Source organism: Chiloscyllium punctatum, chromosome 10 (genome assembly GCF_047496795.1).
Source record: "Chiloscyllium punctatum isolate Juve2018m chromosome 10, sChiPun1.3, whole genome shotgun sequence".
In the NCBI taxonomy this organism is placed as follows: Eukaryota; Metazoa; Chordata; class Chondrichthyes; order Orectolobiformes; family Hemiscylliidae; genus Chiloscyllium; species Chiloscyllium punctatum.
This window is the reverse complement of record NC_092748.1, coordinates 70,292,436-70,311,501: the sequence shown is the minus strand read 5'-3', so window position 1 is coordinate 70,311,501 and position 19,066 is coordinate 70,292,436. Positions and strand designations below refer to the sequence as shown.

Below are 19,066 nucleotides of genomic sequence, written 5' to 3'. Positions count from 1 at the left end.
GACTTGCTTCACCCTGTGCAACCTCACACAGCAAAGGGAAATGATTTTGCTGTGGGGGAGACGGAAGAGCCCAATGTCTCCTCTGATAAGGAAAGACAAGAAGATGATGCTGCTGATGAGGGAGTGGATCTGGTAAATGCAGTGATTAAAGCCAAGGAAACGGTGTGACAAGGCATAATAATCTTATCACCACCAGTTTCCAATTTGTGAATGAGGCATCACAACATCTCTACTACCACATCTCTACAGTGGGTAGTGATTCTCTACTGGCTGGGAGGTCACAGTTCCACAGTTTGTGTGAATGTTTTTGTTTCATTTCATGCTCTCTTGGTGGTCAAATTAAATTTTAAGTTTCATATTAAACAGCTGTATTGTGATCCTCATGTGGGCCAATCTGAAATGGAATGCAGCCCACTTGTGCTGGTGTGCTACTCAGGCAATATTGTGGCTTGAGTGTTAGCAGGACTTGGACACTGCCTTCATAATGTTGCATTTTCCCATGGTTTTTAGTGTCTAGAAAGAAAAATGTTGCAAGTCTGGGAACAAGCAAACCCAAATGCATGCTACATTAGAATCCACAGGCACTCAATTTTGCAGGGATGCATGCTTACCTCACAACACATTCTCCAAATGGGGGAAATGCCTTGTAGAGAACTCTTGTCATGCGGCACCAGCAAGCCATGCAAAGACTCAGCTGCAGGCACTGTGAAATGTTATGCACCTTTGTCAGAACTGACTTTGACAGCTGTATTCTGGTTGTCTGAGATCTAGAGGGCTCAGGCTTGCTGAGGGCCCTCTGAAATTGCACCCTCCTTGAACTCACCTTCTGGCGGTGAATGATAGGGTCACTGGCAGAGAAGTAGAGTATTTTTCCATCGGTCAAAGCCCCTGGCTGTCAATTCTCCTTACTGACAGTGATTGATGGCACCTCTCTGACTCCTTGATGAGAAGGGGTATAATTCAGTCATGGTGTGTGGGTCTTGCCAGCTTGGTCAGCATTCATTGTCCATCACAAAGTGCCTTGAAAAGGTGGTGGTGAGCTGCCTTTTAAATCACTACAGTCCTTGGTGTGAGGGTACATCCATAATGCTGTTAGGTGTGGCTACCATTGACCAGAATCTGAACTGGGAGTAAATGACGACTGCAGATGCTGGAGATCAGAGTCAAAAAGTGTGGTGCTGGAAATGTACAGCCAGTCAGGCAGCATCTGAGGAGCAGGAGAGTTGACATTTCAAGCATTAGTTCTTCATCATGAGTATGATGAAGAGCCCTGATGAAGAGCTTATACTTGAAATGTCGACTCTCCTGCTTCTTGGATGCTGCCTGACCAGCTGTATATTTCCAGCACCACACCTTTTGACAGAAACATAACTGAACAAGCCTTATAAATACAGTGGTTACAGGAGCAGGTCAGAGGCTAGGAATCCTGCATCAACTAACTCACTTCCTGCCATGCAAAGACCAGTCCACCATTTACAAGGCAGAAGTCAGGAGTGTGATGCAATACTCACCACTTACCTGGATGGGTGAAGCTTCATCAACACTCATGAATCTTGACATTATCCAGGACAAAGCAGCCCACTTGATTGGCATCACATACACAAACATCTATTCCTTCCACTACTGGATACTGAACAGCAGCAGCTTGTATCATCTGCAAGATGCACTGCAGAAACTCCTTTGAGGTTACTGTGTATCTTCTGCCTTTCTCCTTCAAGATAGAAGTGATCTTTACTACATTTCAAGAAGGACTAGAATCCACAGTATTTGAAACAAGAGATTTTATTAAGGAGATGTTCACTCTACAAGGCAGCAAGCTGAACAGAGTTGTTCCCCTCCCAAATGGGTTTTGGAGGTGAAATTATTCCCCTAATGGCATTATGGGTCTACCTATAGCAAATGGATTTAAGTGGTTCAAGAAGGCAGTTCACCAATATTCTAAAAGGCAATTAGAAATGGGCAACACATACTGTTCCAGTTAGTGACATTCACATCCCATGAGTGGATAAGATGTGAGTTTGAGGATTTTCAACCAGCCACAGTGAAGGAAGGGTAACATAGTTCCAAAGCAGATGGTGAGTAGCTTGGAAGGGATCTTGAATGTCATGCATCTGCTCCCTTTGTCCTTCCAAATGATAGATTTTGCCAGTTTGGAAATGTGCTTAAACATTGGTTCCATGGCTATGGGTTCCATGGCTGGTGACATCTGTTGCCACCTAAATCTTGGCTGCCTTGGTCAGTCAAGAGGGATTCCTACCATTGCTGTATTCCCTGGGAAATGGATCTGCCCTGCTTTCCCAATTGGGCTGAAGGAAAAACTGCAAGGAAGTGTAAGCAAACTGTGGGGCCACTCTTCACTCTCCATCTGTATTCTGACACTCCAGGTGAGGGAGCTGCATGTGATGGTTGGTGGGGAACTGGCAAGAGGTCAGAGAATCCATAATGGGAGACAGATGAAAAGAGTGCAAATGCAGCTGCAAGACCAAATGTCCAGCAAATTATTGGCATGCAGAAAATGAGAGCTATCTTTGTGCCCTTTAAAAATGGTGGCACGGTGGCACAGTGGTTAGCACTGCTGCCTCACAGCGCCAGAGACCTAGGTTCAATTCCCACCTCAGGTGACTGTGTGAAGTTTGCACGTACTCCCCGTGTCTGCATGGGTTTCCTCCGGGTGCTCCAGTTTCCTCCCAGGTCCAAAAATGTGCAGGTCAGGTGAATTGGCCATGCTGAATTGCCCGTAGTGTTAGGTGCAGGGGTAAATGTAGGGGAATGGGTCTGGGTGGGTTGCGTTTCGGCGGGTCGGTGTGGACTTGTTGGGCCGAAGGGCCTGCTTCCACACTGTAAGTAATCTAATCTAAGATCTTCAACCCTCTGAATTCCACTGACATCTTGTCACACCCTACTGCAAGATCCTTAGGCATGCTATCTTATTAGCTGACCACAAGTTAAAATGATGCTTACTCCACTGAACTTCTACTCCAGAATGGAAGGTTCTATACTGAATTATATACGTGACTGTTCAAATGTAGAATTGAATTGTTGGAAATAATAATAAACAACTCAAAGGAATTCTTTAAATTCAAGCCTGATCAATATTCTACTCCAACAACAAAAATTGGTGTCATAAAACGTCTAGATATAATCAAGCTTCTTTTCTATTCCAATTATTAAAGACACATCAGAAAAATGTGAAACTTTGAATAATCCTTCACAAAACGAATCAAAACATCAGCAGTATATGACTTTTTATTGAGATGAATGCCAGCAGTAATGTGAAATCGGTGTTTTGAAATTAACATGTTATTTTATGAGGAAATATATAAAAGGAATACAGTTATCATTTTAAATTATTGCAAAAATCAAATTTATTGAAATAGTTTTTCCTTTTAGGTGCAGTATGTTAATTATTTATAATCTGAATATAGCTGGAATTTTCTTCTTAGATGCAATGTATTGTCCAGTTTCAGAAATAGCAAACTCTGATGTCTTTACCTGGCTCTCACTAAAACAGTTTCTCTTTATGTTGCCAGAATCACTGAACACAAACATTTCACAATGTAAAGAAGCAGAATGATTTTGTTATGCACAATTCACTTTGAGTTAAAAGTGTGCAATTGTTTGGAAAATACGAACTCATCCGGAAGAGTAAAAATCAAATATTACTAAGTGATTTACCTAAAACCTTTCAAATCAGGTGGAAAACAAAGTTTAAAAAAAAGGATGATTCAACAATTGGTAATCCAAAATGTCAGAGAAAGGAGGATGACAACAGCACAAATTGTGTTTTTTTAATGGAAGTGACGATGTTCTTACCCATATTGCCCAATCATCCCTTTGATTATATAAAGGGATCAAATCTTGGTCAACATGCAGGTAAGCTTCAAAACACCTTGGAGAAAGGGAAACTTTGGCTTCTTCAGAAGGTTTATTCAGACTTCAGGTGATTCACAAAAAGGTAAGAATGAATTTACAAGCCTGGGGAGAATATGCATTTGAATGGAGGAAGACATTTGCAAAACTATTCTCAATTGGTTTTGTGAATTATTTACTTCTCAAAGTTGTACTATTATATTACTTTTGAAATGCTTGGTTCAAGTCTGTACCTTACTATGCCCTACTGTAAACAGGAATGGGTTCTATTATCAAAAGGATTGCTTTACTTGCAGTCCCCCTCTTTGTAGCAGACTTATTGGCAATAAGGTTTTATTTACTTGGTTTATTTGGTTAATCCACTGTACTGTTTGTTTAATTGGTCTTTCTTATCTAGTTTGTTAAGCAGTCTTATAATGCCACTTTCTGTCTTTAACGTCTGTTCTAATTTTTGTATTAATTAAAATTGGAGTCTCACATTTCCTGTGCCTATTTCTGTTATGCTGTTTTTAATTAAATTGGTCAAATTACTTTCACAGGTTTGAGAGAATGGGGAATAAAGGAAATTGGTAATAAGGCAGACACACAAGATTAAGGCAACTGTTCATGTAGAATATAAATAGAAAGATGGATAGTTGGGATTAGTAATCTGTTTCTGTGTTATAATTCCTACATAACTCAATATAATTTTTAACAGTTTTCTGTGAACCTTTACTCATACTTTAGCTTATTGGTTGTATAAATTGGTGAAAGCAGAAATATGCAATCTATACTTAAATTCTGCATGTTATGTGCAGGAGAATAAAATGAAAGGTGTTGGTTCCGTTGCCATTTTGCTGCTTTTGATACTAGTGCAAAACAGTTGTCAAAATCCAGTGAAGGATACAGAAGAAACATCCAGGTAGGAAATAAACCACAAAATTGAACTGTGACAGTTAATATATTTACATACTTACATACCTTGCTGAATATTCATTTCTTTAAATTGAACATTGTAGTAAATTGACCATTATTACAAATCTGAAAAATGTGTTGCTGGAAAAGCGCAGCAGGTCAGGCAGCATCCAAGGAGCAGGAGAATTGACGTTTCGGGCATAAGCCCATCTTCAGGGATGAGGAAGGTGTGCCAAGCAGGCTAAGACAAATCCCTAACTACAGTTCATTATATCCACGTAAATTGCATTCCTCAAGTTGACCACCTGTTCAGAAAGTCAAGCACATTTTCACTACAGAATATATAAAATAGAAAATATACATCCACTAAAAGCTAAGTTTCATTATTGTTGTATATTATTGCTCAGATGGTTGTTGATAACCCCGCTGTTGTTGTATGTAAGAAGTAAAGTTATGCATATCACATATCCACTATAGTTCTGAGTTTTCAATCATTCAGGCAGCAGATAAAGTAAGTATAAGTTTAGTAACACTAAAACAAGGTCTGGGATACTTGTCTCTAAGCCTGGTAATCTAATGGATAAGAAGCCAAGTAACTCAGTGCTTTTTGAGCTTATATAATTTACTCTTCTTCCTTATTGATTTTTGTATGTTGAAGGCTTGTTTATTATTTATGTTGCTTTATTAATGGATAGCTGGAACAATATCTGTTTGCACTGATAGCTTAAGAACTGTCTGTATTAATGAGGTCAGAGATTTGAATATTATGGCCCAAATGCTTCCCAGGTATTTGGCTGAAATCAGCAAATCCAGCACTTTTTCACGACATTACATTCAACATAAATCAAATTTATGAAATCTTTAACAGTAGTTTAAGAAACATAGTGCTGGAAAATCACCCGCACCCTAAACTGACCAAGCATATAATCTAAGTAATGAGTTCGACGGGCTTCTGCTGACCATATCCCTGATATACAATTAATAGAAACTCTTAAAGTGATGTACCTATTTAGGCATAAAGGCATTAGTAGGGATGTTTCTAAATTACTAAAGAATTGTCCAATGCACACCAATGAAACTAGCATAATTTCCCAAAAACATGTTAATTGACTTAAAATTGGTGCATTAACTAGATAGTCTTGCTAAAATGTTTATTTTTTGTGGCAAACCAATTTTTAGCTAAACCACTACAACTGCAGCTTATTACCACTCTTAAATAGATTAATGAACACTTCTTAATGCAAAGAAAATTCAAAACTATTCTGTCCAATTGCACTGGTTCATAGGAAATTTTACATTTGTGATGATGTAAGTGTGTTTGAATGTAAATATAAACCATAACTTAAGGAAACTAGTACAGCCTGAAGCACAATTTACATAGTGATTACTTTGTGTATTCAAAAAAATGCTATTCCAATATGGCACCCAAACCAAACACAGCAAAATTTTGCAAATACAAAGTTAAATAAATGATTAGTCTTTTTCTTTTTGTAGTGTTGTTAAGGTAGGAATATTAATTTTAAAATAAGCATCTCCAGTTAAACAGATGTAGTAACATACAGCTACGCATTTCCAAACAGTGTATTGGAAAAACAATCGATCCCATTGGAGGATGTGAAACGGCACTCTGAAGGCACATTCACCAGTGATTACAGTAAATATATGGATAATAGACGTGCTAAGGACTTCGTACAATGGCTGATGAGCACAAAACGGAATGGGTAAACTATTTTCTATAAAGATTTCTCAAGACTTACATTGAAAAATGCTTTCGTTTTCTAATCTATTGGATGAAAACAGCTCCTTCAGATTTCTGTCAGTACTCTTAAATTCTAAAGTTTTGAATGTGCATCTTTCTTTTATTTTATTTACTCACCGGACATGGGCATCTCTGGCTAAGCCACTTTTTCTGTCCATCCCTAACTGTCCAGAGGACAGTTAAGAGTCAATCACATTGCTGTGGGTCTGGAGTCATATGTAGCCAGACCAAGTAAGAATGGCAGACCTACATAGAATAAAGAACAATACAGCACATAACAGGCCCTTCGGCCCACGATGTTGTGCCGAACACTTGTCCTAGCTTAAGCACCTATCCATGTACTTATCCAATTGCCGCTTAAAGGTCACCAATGATTCTGACTCTGCCACTCCCACAGGCAGCGCATCCCATGCCCCCACCACTCTCTGGGTAAAGAACCTACCCCTGACATCCTCCCTATATCTTCCACCCTTCACCTTAAATTTATGTCCCCTTGTAACACTCTGTTGTACCCAGGGAAAAAGTCTCTGACTGTCTACTCTATCTATTCCCCTGATCATCTTATAAACCTCTATCAAGTCACCCCTCATCCTTCTCCATTCCAATGAGAAAAGGCGTAGCACTCTCAACCTATCCTTGTACGACCTATTCTCCATTCCAGGTAAATCTCCTCTGCACCCTCTCCAAAGCTTCCACATCTTTCCTAAAATGAGGCGACCAGAACTGCACACAGTACTCCAAATGTGGCCTTACCAAGGTCCTATACAGCTGCAACATCACCTCACGACTCTTGAATTCAATCCCTCTACTAATGAACGCTAATACACCATAGACTTTCTTACAAGCTCTATCCACCTGAGTGGCAACTTTCAAAGATCTATGAACATAGACCCCAAGATCCCTCTGCTCCTCCACCTTACTAAGAACCCTACCGTTAACCCTGTATTCCGCATTCTTATTTGTCCTTCCAAAATGGACAACCTCACACTTGACCCCTCACCTCCTTCCCTAAAGGACACTAGTGAACTGGATGGGTTGTTCTGCAAATCGAAAATGATTTTGTGGCCAACATTGATCGAAATAATTCCAAGGAATGGAATTCCAGATTTTTATTGAATTCAAATTCCACCGTCTGCCTTGGCAGGAATTGAAACTAGGCCCCGGGAACATTCACTGAGTTTCTGGATTAATAGTCTAGTGATTATACCAATTAGCCATTGCCATCTCATATCCTTTGTAATTGAAATCTGATCCACACTGAACAGTTTTACTAGATCAATTTTATTGATTTCCTTAAATATCTTGGAAACTTCAACTGTTATCTTTTTTAAAAAGTTAGATAACATTAATTCAGTTTCCATGATAATTTAAAATTCTAATATTCAGAAGAGTTCAATTTTCCTGCCTCTGCAGTTATCTAAGGAAGAAGTATACCTGATATTTCCTGTTTGTTCTCTCCATATATGCTGACTGAAATGCACAATGTGTACAGCATTTGCTACTTTAGTTTTACAAATGTCCAACTTCTGAAATTCATTGTTTGCTTTCTTCTTTGCACTCAATGCACATAAAATTTAATACTTCTATTATTTTTTGAAAAGCAAAGCTACACATTGGACTGTAAAATTCAGAATTATCAATCCTAAGCACTTCGATCTTCTGCAGTTTCATTAGCCCTTCTATCAGTAATATTTTACTCTTGTACGGCTTGGTATCTAGCATTAGTAACTGAGTTAGCCAAAAGATTTGCATTACTAATGATCAACTTTATTAATGGAAGTCAGCTTTTAAAGTATTCTCCTTATAATTTTTCCTGACTTGAAAAGCTCTTGTTCATGAATTCTGTCTGATATAAGCCAATTTTCCATTTACTGCCAGTTAACTCTGTGATATTAATATTACACATCTAATTCAGCGTCAAGGGGCCAATTAGAGCTATGTTTACTTTTTTAATTTGCAACAATCACACTCTGGAAACTACAAATATGATATTATTTATTAGGAAAGACATTCTGTAGTGTTACTTATACGATTTAATTTACATTTAACAGGGACAAAACCAAGAGGCATGCTGAAGGAACTTATACAAGTGATGTAGATTCTCTTTCTGACTATTTCAAAGCAAAACGCTTTGTTGATTCACTTAAAAGTTACAGCAAACGTCAAAGTGGGTAAGCTACACAGACATTCAAGATTCAATGACTTAATCTTGTAAAAATGAAACATTTAGCTCAGAGAAAGGTGCTGCTTTCACTCATCATCCTTATTGGTAAATCACTACACAATAATTAATTTCCATTATCATTGTATGTGATAGATTATGTTACATGTAAGTTGTAACCATGTAAAGGTTTATGCATTATTAATTTTAGTCTGTCAGGATGTCAATGACTAACATAAAGTTTAGTGTTAACAAAATTTATATGGCATGCTAACATTACTGTAGATATTCTGGATTATATAAAGAGAAATGCTGTTGACATTTAGCAGGGGCATTTCCAAGAGACATGTTGAACCGACCAGACACACAGAAAGAAGTTACACTAATGATATAAGATCTTACCTAGAGGAGAAGGCAGCAAAGGACTTTATTAACTGGCTAATAAAGGGACGTGGCAGAAGAGAGTGAGTGTTTCAAATGATTCTCAATTAGTTATTTTTTTACTGAGCACTTGCACCATTATGTTTGAAACGTTTTATACCAAATATATTGAATAGGAGCAGTAAATCACTTTTCAATTACTTTGAAAATAATGTATCTTCATTTATGCCTCCAAGTAAATTGCCAACAGTGTTGTTTCATTGTTAAGTAGGAGATATCATCATGAATTATCATCATGAAATCATTAGAACAATTATTACTTACAGGTTAAAAATATGCTGAAGCAGGAATTGTATTGCATAATTTAAGTTATTGTTGCTCTTATGCTACTGGCTATGCTGCTGATCTAAGTTTGCATTATTATGACTAAAAGGCTATTCATTTCATGAGAGCTAAACTATTTTTTGTCCAATTGATTATTTGAGTTCTAAAGGTTTTTCTATATCTTTAGATTTCCAGAAGATGAAATTTTGAATGAAGTGATTCCTGATGAATTGGACAGAAGACATGCTGATGGTACCTTCACCAGTGAAATTAATATTGTTTTGGACACCATTGCTGCCAAGGAGTTTTTGAACTGGCTCTTAAACTCCAAAACTGTTGAAGCAAGGTAAGAAGTAAGAAACTACTGAAAACCAGATCCAATAAATGTACAACAAATACTCAATAGGTCCACCAACTTTGTTTTTCAGTCATGTGATTCCGATGGGTTAGCCAATAAGATCATATTACACATAATATAAGGCAGTTCTCTTCACATGAGCTATCTGTTAACCAGGAAAAAGAAATTGGAAGCATTACATGACATTTAGGATAGTTTTGTGCTTCACTTTACATGGCACTAATTTTCACTTCCACTCCTTGGAAGGTAAACTGACAGAACACATATTGCTTGTTGCTGAATGCACAAAAATGTAATATCCTTTGATTTCAATTTCAAAGGTTAAAATTATCTCATTAAAATTGAATAGATGCTGCTTGTGAAACAGATCCCTTAATACTTCCTTCTTTTAAAACTTGCAATGCTTTTATCAGTTAACGTGTAATGCCAAAATTTTATGACTGTTGAAATGAACAAAATGCAATAGCAAATTCGTAATCTGACACCATGGTTGTTGTTGCAGCAATTACCTTTGCTCAGGATTACTGAGTTTTAAGAGATTACTACCAAATTAATTAAGTTTTTATTTAAATGGCTTAATTTGGAATCCATTGACGTGTGCATAACTTGCCTAAATAGCTGTTCTTATCTTTTAAACTCTCATTATGATAAAATTTCCAAGTGAGAAAAGGCAATTCCATGTAGTTGTGCTTCTACATCTTAGTGGATAACTGAAATCCAAACAGGAAATACTGGATAACGAGGAGTCAGAATCAGAATACAAAAGGTGGTTAACATTGCAAGTTCAGTCCAATTCTAACAACACTGGGTTTTGAATTCTTGTTTACAGTCCTCATGATTTGATTTTTACCAAACTGGAGCACACAGATTTTTCAATTTTATAAGGTTAGAAGCTATATCCAGATTGCACTGTACTTACTACTTGATTTGGACAATATTTTCCATGAGTCTATATGCACCTTAATTTCACAAGTATCATTATGCAAAGAATCTAACTGCTGCTCTCTCCCCAGGAACTCTGAAATAGAATTCTTCAACGAGTACGAGTAGAGGAAGCAACTGATTTCAACTTAACATTTTGTCTTGCAACATTGCCCACATGTTGATAAAATATTTACAGCTTTTTGTTCTGCAAATGACACAGAATGTTATATGAAGCCATAATGCTTTGCATGCAAAAGAATTAACTCAAAATGTAATGTGCTGTTTTGAAGTAGGATTTGAAGTAAATAAATGTTAACAAAAGAATGCTTAAAGTGACTAGTATGAGAGCTATAGCATTATCTCAACAATTCTGTATGGCACAAAATACCAAAACCTGTTTAGACTTATTCTAGCAAATTATGTTTTCTATAAGCTAATTTGTATTTATTTGAATGAATAATAGTAATCACTATTTCTTTAAGACCTTCTGTTCAGATCGAAATGTCTTTAAAAATTTAAGCCTGATGTCCCAGTTTGAAATAAAGCATGTTTTAAACTATTAACTAATGCAAAGCTACTAAGGCATAAATAATAAGCATGAATAAAGCTTTTTATGACACCGAATCTGAAGTTCAGTTTTACAGACCTTTCATTGCATCAAGTTCAGGGGACAAAAATCAGAAACTGCAGTTGAGTTTTAAATTAGGTACCTAGAGTCAAACAAAGCCAGATACTTAATATAATTGGATTAGCTATTAATAACATCACAGACATAATTCATTGTGCACCATTTAATACATTCAAATTTAAAAAAACATTGTTTATACACATAAAAAACAAGACTCCCACACATGATATAATCATGCAAAATAAACATACTTCCCATATAACATACAATTAACAGGACATGGGGAAAATTAATCAGAGCTCATGCTGTACTACATTCTAGACCCATGGTGCCTCTGGTGAAGGTAATGATTCAACCATGAAATTGAATTCCAAGAAAAGAACTCTCAAAGATTATGTTGTGAAATCCCAGTCCTCTCAAATCCAACAGTCTCAACATTGAACAATCTTCTGACCATATGGCAATGAGAAACAGTCTCTAAATCTTACATGTAATGTTGAGGGCCTGTTGGCTGCCCAGTGCGATTTCCTTCGGATCAAGGAATGGGAAACACAGGAAGTCACAAATAAGTTCCTTGTGAGAAATTCCATTTATCACTTGTCAGCTTTGAGCTACCACATCAAGAGTGGACCTTACTAAATAAGTTCAGGACAAGCCAGGTCCCAATGCAGCCAATCTCCGCTGCTGGAGTCTCAGTAAGCATCAAGTGCATTTGAGGAGAGAGACAAACAATGCTGCCTATTATTACCCCAAAATGCCCCCCCCCCCCTTACAGGTTAAGTCGTAGATTAATCATCATAAATATAGCAAATGCAAAGACTACCACTTGGCTTTCAGGATCTGCATTCACTAAATACAGACCACAATTAACTGAATACCAAGAAATCTGACTGACTATTAAACTCAAGTATCTAACTTAGTTTACAAGAAATGGAATCAAATTGTACATGGACTCCCCAGTGGTGTTGCTGGGATGCCCGAATCGATTGAATTGGCCAGCAGCTGTCTGAGAAGGATTCATTTCTCTCATGTCAGTGTTGGAAGTCTTGCCGCCAGTGAAATCCAAGTACATAATCATCAAAATCTTGTACAGAGATGAAAAGAATAGTAGAATGTTGGCCTTTATCTTAAGGAGATTGCAATAAAAAAAAGAGAGGAAGATATTGTTCAATTGTCACAGAAGGTAAAACTAGCGTAACTGGTGAATGAGACATTCTGACTCTGACTCATTTGGTATATTGCAAACTGAGGTCCAGGCCAGCATGTTCATTTCCAAAAATTAATGTTTTAATTGAGTTAGCCCTATGGAGTGGAAAGCTTGATCAGACCTCATTGAGAAAACTTCATCCATCATACCTCAGAAAGGATATACTGCCATGGTGAAGATACAGCTCAAATTCTTGAAAATGTTTCTCAGGTTTGGAGAGTCAAATGTTGCGGTCACACAACTTTCATAAATTTGTCTCGTATTTTCTTGATCACCAAGGTTTGAAAGGTGATCTGACAAAATACTTAAAGGATTGGAAATGTTAAAAAGACAGAAAAATTATTTTCTCTGGTAAGGCAATCAAGAATGAAGGAATATATTTTTAAACTTAGAAAAAGAGTATTCAAGAGAAACATCAAGAAGTACTATTTTATGAAAATGGGCGCAGAAATTTGAAGATACCTTTATAAAAAAAACCTAGATGCTAAAGCCATGACAACTTGGTGTAGGGTGTGGTTCAGCTGGGAGTACTCTTATGCCTCAATTGTAATGTTGTCGGTTCACATTCCTCCTCCAGGGCTTGAGCGCAAAAGTCAAAACCTGGCATATGGAGGGAGTGCTGCACTATTGAAGATCTCAATCTATTGATGAAATGATAAACCAAGGCCCTATCTAAATTCTTACTTGACTGGAAAAAGGAAAGTGGCGTGTTATCCCCTCTAACCCAACATCACATCAAAGACTGTGAGGACTTATGCCATGCAAATAGCTGCTAGATTTCTTACATCACAACAGTGACATCACCTCAAATTTACCTGCCATGCCATTTAACACATACACCAAGCTAGGAAGCTTGCCACAGCTGTCAGCAGGGTTCAATCCAACCAAGAGCGTTAGTGTTCACACAGGAGATCTGGGCACATTCGGTCAAGTGCAGCCTCCAGAAACAGTCCAGCCCCTGCTTAGGGCAGTCACAGTCAGGATCCTCTTTTCATAAAGGGGTGAAGAGCCAAATGATCGGCAATACATCACCCACTTTTTCTGCTATACTGTGGTCTGTTTTGCTCCTGGAATTTAAAAAGGCAGATATTAAAGAAGATGAAAGTGAGTGGCACAACTATTAATATTGTTCATGACTTTTGAGAAGATTTGTAGCTCATGTTAAGATTTTTGAGGTAAGTTTGCTTGCTGAGCTGGAAGATTTAGTTTCAGATCTTTTGTCGCCATACTAGGTAACATCATCAGTGAACCCTCAGTGAAGCACTGATGTTATGTCCCAGTTTCTATTTACTTAATCCTATTCTATCAATAGAAAGTAGGACATAACACCAGCACTTCACTGGAGGCTCACTGTTGATGTTACCTAGTATGGTGATGAAATGTCTGAAAATGAACCTTCCAGCTCAGTGAGCAAACTTACAATAATATTGTGTAGGTTGTAAGGTTTCCCAAGGAAGGGCAGCGCAGAAGGCATGCAGGGTTAGGGGTGTAGAAGTTTAGAGTGGATGAAGATTAGTGCAGAACATAAATAGTGAAAGGGGTAGAATATAAACCTTAGTAGGAGGTAGGTCCAGGAGCAGAGATAGAGTGAGTGTAAAGTATTGAAAAGTGGTGATGGAACTTCTTTCACCCACAGCATAGCAGAATGCATTATCTTGGAAGGTGGTAGAGGCAGGTAACCTCACAACCTTTAGAAAGTACTAGGATCAGCATTTGAAATGTCATAACATTCAAGGCTATGGGCCAAGTGCTGAGAAGCGATAACAGTGTAGATTTAGCGCAGTTTTGGCAGTACAGGCTTGATGGGCCAAAAGGCCTCTTCTGTGCTGTATGATTCTATAATTCTATGAAAGTGGTCTCCTCTGCACTGATTAGGCCAACAGCAGAGTGAAGAAGGTGATCTTACTATAAGCTCCAAACAGTCAAAGAGAAACAGAAGTGCAGATATGTTAGCAAATTTCAGAGAAATGCAAGAGTAACATGGTAGTGTTAGAAGAGGATTTCAACTTCCCCCGTGTGAAAGGGTTAGAGGGAGTGGAATTCTTAAAATACATCCAAGAGCGCTTTTTAAGCCAGTACAGAGGAACCTTGATTATCGGAATATCAATTATCCGAATTTTGGATTATCCGAAGAAGATCTTAAGATCCCAATAGAAACATTACAGCAAAGAGGCATTCCCAACACTGATCGTGTCTTTTGTTTACAATGATTAAAAATGAACCCAGCTTACTGAAACGCTGCCGAGAACAGTCCTGGGCATCGATGGGAGCCCAGGCACCGTCTCCAAATGACTGACCGCCTGCCCTCTCCCACTCTCCCCCCACACTTTCCCTGGAGGTCTATATTGGGGTGTATTCTGAACCCCTCTTCCCCAGATAATTTCTCCAACATTGTCCTGTACAGGGCAAAGGTGGGACTTGTCAAAAGGTTGCAGTAAAAAGGTGTGTGTGTGTGTGCTATTTTGAGACTCAACCCCCCCCCCAAAGGCAGCACCAGTCTTACTGCTGGCATCCAGTCCAGCTGCCCTGGAGGGTGGGGTGGGGGGGGGGGGAGGGGGAAGGAGGACAGAGTCTCATGTGCAGTGTACTACTGCCTAGTCTCCTGAATGGGAACGGACTTAGCAAGTGCCCTCTGTGTCAATCTCATTTAACTGCTTTACATCCCTTAAACACAAGTGTCTGCTCAGAAACAATGCCTGAGACAGAGATTGGGAGCAAGGCAGGCAGAGTGAGGAAAAAGGAAACTTCAGAGAACTCCCAGCCCCAGAGGAGAGGCATTGAATCAATTAACCGAATAATCAAATATCCGAACGAAATAGTGCCCACCCATCTTGTTTGGATAATTGAGTTCCTCTGTATATAGAAGGGCCTACAAGAGATTGCCAGTCCTGGACTTAATTTTAGGTAATGAAGCCAGGCAAGTGGTTGGCGTGAAAGTAAAAAAATAGGAGATCACAGCGGGTTTTTCAGCATCCATTGAGAAAAATGAAGCTAACACTTTCAACTGAAATAATTCTTCATCAGAGAAAGAAGTACAAGTAGGTGCATTTTGCAGACAGTGATCATAACTCTCGTTAGATTTAAGATTGTTGTGGAAAAGAACAAGGATGGGGCTGAAAACAAAATTCTCAACTAAGGACGGGTATACTTTAATAAAATTAGGTATGACCTAACCACAGTGGACTCGGAGCAGATAGGGTAAATTTGTGTCAGACCAGTGGGATGCATTCAAGAAGGTACAGTAAGAGTACACGGTTAACAAAGAAAATGACAGCACAGGAACAGGCCTTTCTGCCCTCCAAGCCTGTGCCAATCCAAATCGTCCATCCAAACCTGTCACCTAATTTCTAAGGATCAGTATCACTCTGCTCCCTGCCCATTCATGTATTTGTCTAGATACATCTTAAGGCTATTGTGCCTACCTCTACCACCTGCTCTGGGGTTCCAGGCACTCACCACCCTCTGCATAAAAAACTTGCCACTCATATCTACCTTAAACTTTTCCACTCTCACCTTGAACTCGTGACCCCTAGTAATTGAGTCCCCACTCTGGGAAAATCTTCTTGCTATTCACCCTGTCTATACTTCTCATGATTTTGTAGACCTCAGTCAGGTCCCAACCTCCCCTCCCCCCCCGCACCCCCCCCACCCCCACCAACCCAACCTTTATTTTTCTAATGAAAATATTCCCAAACTACTCAACCTCTCTTCACAGCTAGCACCTTCCATACCAGGCAACATCCTGGTGAACCTCCTCTGCACCCTGTCCAAAGCATCCATATCCTTTCGGTAATGTGGCAACCAGAAATGTACACAGTAATTCCAAATGTGACCGAACCAAAATCCTATACAACTGTAACATGACCTGCCAACTCTTATACTCAATACCCTATATGATGAAGGAAAGCATGCTGTATGCCTTCTTGACCACTCTATTGACCTATGTTCCCACCTTCAGGGTACACTGAGCCCCAACACCCAGATCTCTCGGTACATCAGTTTTCTTCTAAATGTAAATAGAAGCCCATTTTCTTCTAAATGTAAATAGATCCTATCCCTCAGTATCTTCTCCAGCAGCTTCCCTATCTCTGACATCTGGCTCACCAGTCTACAATTACCTGAATTATCTCTGCTTCCCTTCTTAAACAAGGGGACAACATTAGTAAATCTCCAGTCCTCCAGGACCTCACCTGTGTTCAAGCATGCTGCAAAGATACCTGTTAAGGCCCCAGCTATTTCCTCTCTAGCTTCCCTCAATAAACTGGGATAGATCCCATCTGGACCTGCGGACTTGCCCACCTTAATGCCATTTAGAATACCTAACACTGACCTCCTCCTTATGCTGATTTGGCCTAGAGTAATTAAACATCTATCCCTAACCTGAATATCCATCATGTGCCTCTCCTCGGTGAATACCGATGCAAAGTACTCATTTAGAATCTCACCCATTTTCTCTGACTCCATGCATAACTTTCCTCCTTTGTCCTTGAGTTGGCCAACCCTTTCTCTAGTTACCCTCTTGCTCCTTATATGCAAATAAAGGGCTTTGGGATTTTCCTTAACCTTTTTTGCAAAAGATATTTCATTAGCCCTTTTAGTCCTCTTAATTCCTCATTACACAGTGTTCCTACTTGCTCGATATTCTTCCAAAGCTTTGTTTGTTTTCAGTAGATCTTAAGTATGCTTCCTTTTTCCTCTTAGCTAGTCTCATAATTTCACCTGTCATCCATGGTTCCCTTGCCATTTCTATCCCTCATTTTCAAAGGGATATTTCAGGCCTGCACTCTAATCAATCTCTCTTTAAAAGCCTCCCACATATCAAATGTCGATTTACCTTCAAACAGCTGCTCCCAATCTACGTTCCCCAGTTCCTGCTGAATTTTGCTATAGTTGACCTTCCCCCAATTTAGCACTCTTCCTTTAGGGCCATTCTCATCTTTGTCTATGAGTATTCTAAGATTTGTCGATTTGTGATCACTATTCCCAAAGTAATGCCCTACTGAAATTTCAACCAACTGGCCGCACTCATTCCCCAACACCAGGTCCAGTGTAGCACCTTCCCGAGTTATACTGTTTATATACTGCTCTATAAAATCCTCCGGGATGCTCCTTACAAATTCTGCCCCATCTAGACCTCTAAAACTAAATGAATCCCAGTCAATGATGAGAAAATGAAAATCTCCCATCATCACCACCACCATGTTGCTCCTATACCTTTGCCTAATCTGTTTACATATTAGCACCTCTATCTTATGCTCCCTGTTGGGATGCCTGTAGTACAGCCCCAATATTGTTATCACACCTTTCCTCTTTCTGAGCTCTGCACATATTGCATCACTGTTCGAGTTCTCCATAGTGCCCTCCTTCAGCACCGCTGTGATATCCTCTTTGACCAGAAATGCAACTTTTCCACCCCTTTTATTTCCATTTCTATCCTGCCTCAAGCATCTATATCCTGGGATATTCAGTTGCCAATCATGCCTTTCCCTCAACCAAATCTTAGTAATAGCAATACCATCATATTTCCAGGTACTAATCTAAGGCCTAAATTCATCTGCCTTACCTACTACATTTCTCACATAAAAACAAATGCATCTCAGATCACATGTTCCAATACAGACAAAGGGTGAAACAACAAATCCTATGACCCTTGGATATCAAGGGATATACAGGTTTAAACAAAGAGAAATAGGGAGGCTTATGACAGAACTGAGGACTCAAAACATCAGTTGGGTACTACCTTTTGGAAAACATGTCAACTCTTTTCATCCACAGCAAATGCAACACAATCTGTATTCCAACAGGACACTGAGCTACACTTTTTTTTATTCACTAATGGGACTTGAAAAGTTTGACTCTGCAGCATTTATTACTTTGCCTGAGAGGTGGTGAGCTGCTTTCTTGAACTGCAGCAGTTCATGTACTATAGGTAAACCCGTAACGCTGTTAACTTTTTTGACCCAACAACATTGAAGGAACTATAACATATTTCCAAGTCAGGATGGTGAGTGGCTTCAAGGGGAGCTTATAGTTAGTGGTGTTGCTAAGTATCTGCTGCCCTTGTCCTTCTAGATGGGAATGGTAGTGGGTTTGGAAGGAACTAAAGATCTTCAGTGAAGTCTTGCAGATAGTTTAACACACCTTGGCCACAAGACACAAACCATCACCTCTGGAGAGTGTACACTGTCATGAAGATTTTTTTTACCCTAAAGTAATCAACAAATCAATTGGGCTGCGATGTACACAGATCATAGGAACAGGCGATTGGCCATTAAAACTACAGTTCAAGGGTTAAGCTTACATTGTCGAGCGTTAATTTTAAGACCCCGTTTGAGGAAATCCATCATGCGCTCCTTGTCAATTTCCGAACCATCTCCCCAGAAAATTGTCGGCTCTGCCTGGAAGCCCTAATTGCAAATAAATGTGCTCTTTGGCGTCCCACTCAAGTTTTTTTAAAAAAAGATCAATCTTTAAAGCAAAATAAATCATGCTGGCGGGGATACGAGACACCTGCAAATGCATCCAAATTATTCACTCCATCCCTCCCTGTCTTGCCTTTC

General features: G+C 39.0%; 1 protein-coding gene across 1 annotated transcript; it reads left to right on the top strand.

The window, feature by feature from the left end:
- The first annotated feature begins 3,883 nt into the window (after positions 1-3,883).
- On the top strand, positions 3,884-11,295 carry gcgb (glucagon b). The gene is made up of 7 exons (XM_072578326.1): positions 3,884-3,955; positions 4,668-4,771; positions 6,345-6,485; positions 8,575-8,694; positions 9,011-9,148; positions 9,577-9,735; positions 10,761-11,295. Exons 2-7 carry the CDS (start codon positions 4,677-4,679, stop codon positions 10,795-10,797), a joined length of 690 nt encoding a protein of 229 aa, XP_072434427.1. The 5' UTR covers positions 3,884-3,955; positions 4,668-4,676; the 3' UTR covers positions 10,798-11,295.
- Positions 11,296-19,066: the final 7,771 nt, after the last annotated feature.

What these genes read in the sequence shown, in the direction of transcription:
- gcgb (XM_072578326.1), top strand. Translation starts at nt 4,677, where the DNA reads ATGAAAGGTGTTGGTTCCGTTGCCATTTTGCTGCTTTTGATACTAGTG. An exon ending in AAGGGACGTGGCAGAAGAGA is followed by an intron (nt 9,149 to 9,576) that starts GTGAGTGTTTCA and finishes CTATATCTTTAG; the next exon opens with ATTTCCAGAAGATGAAATTT. An exon ending in TCCAAAACTGTTGAAGCAAG is followed by an intron (nt 9,736 to 10,760) that starts GTAAGAAGTAAG and finishes CTCTCTCCCCAG; the next exon opens with GAACTCTGAAATAGAATTCT.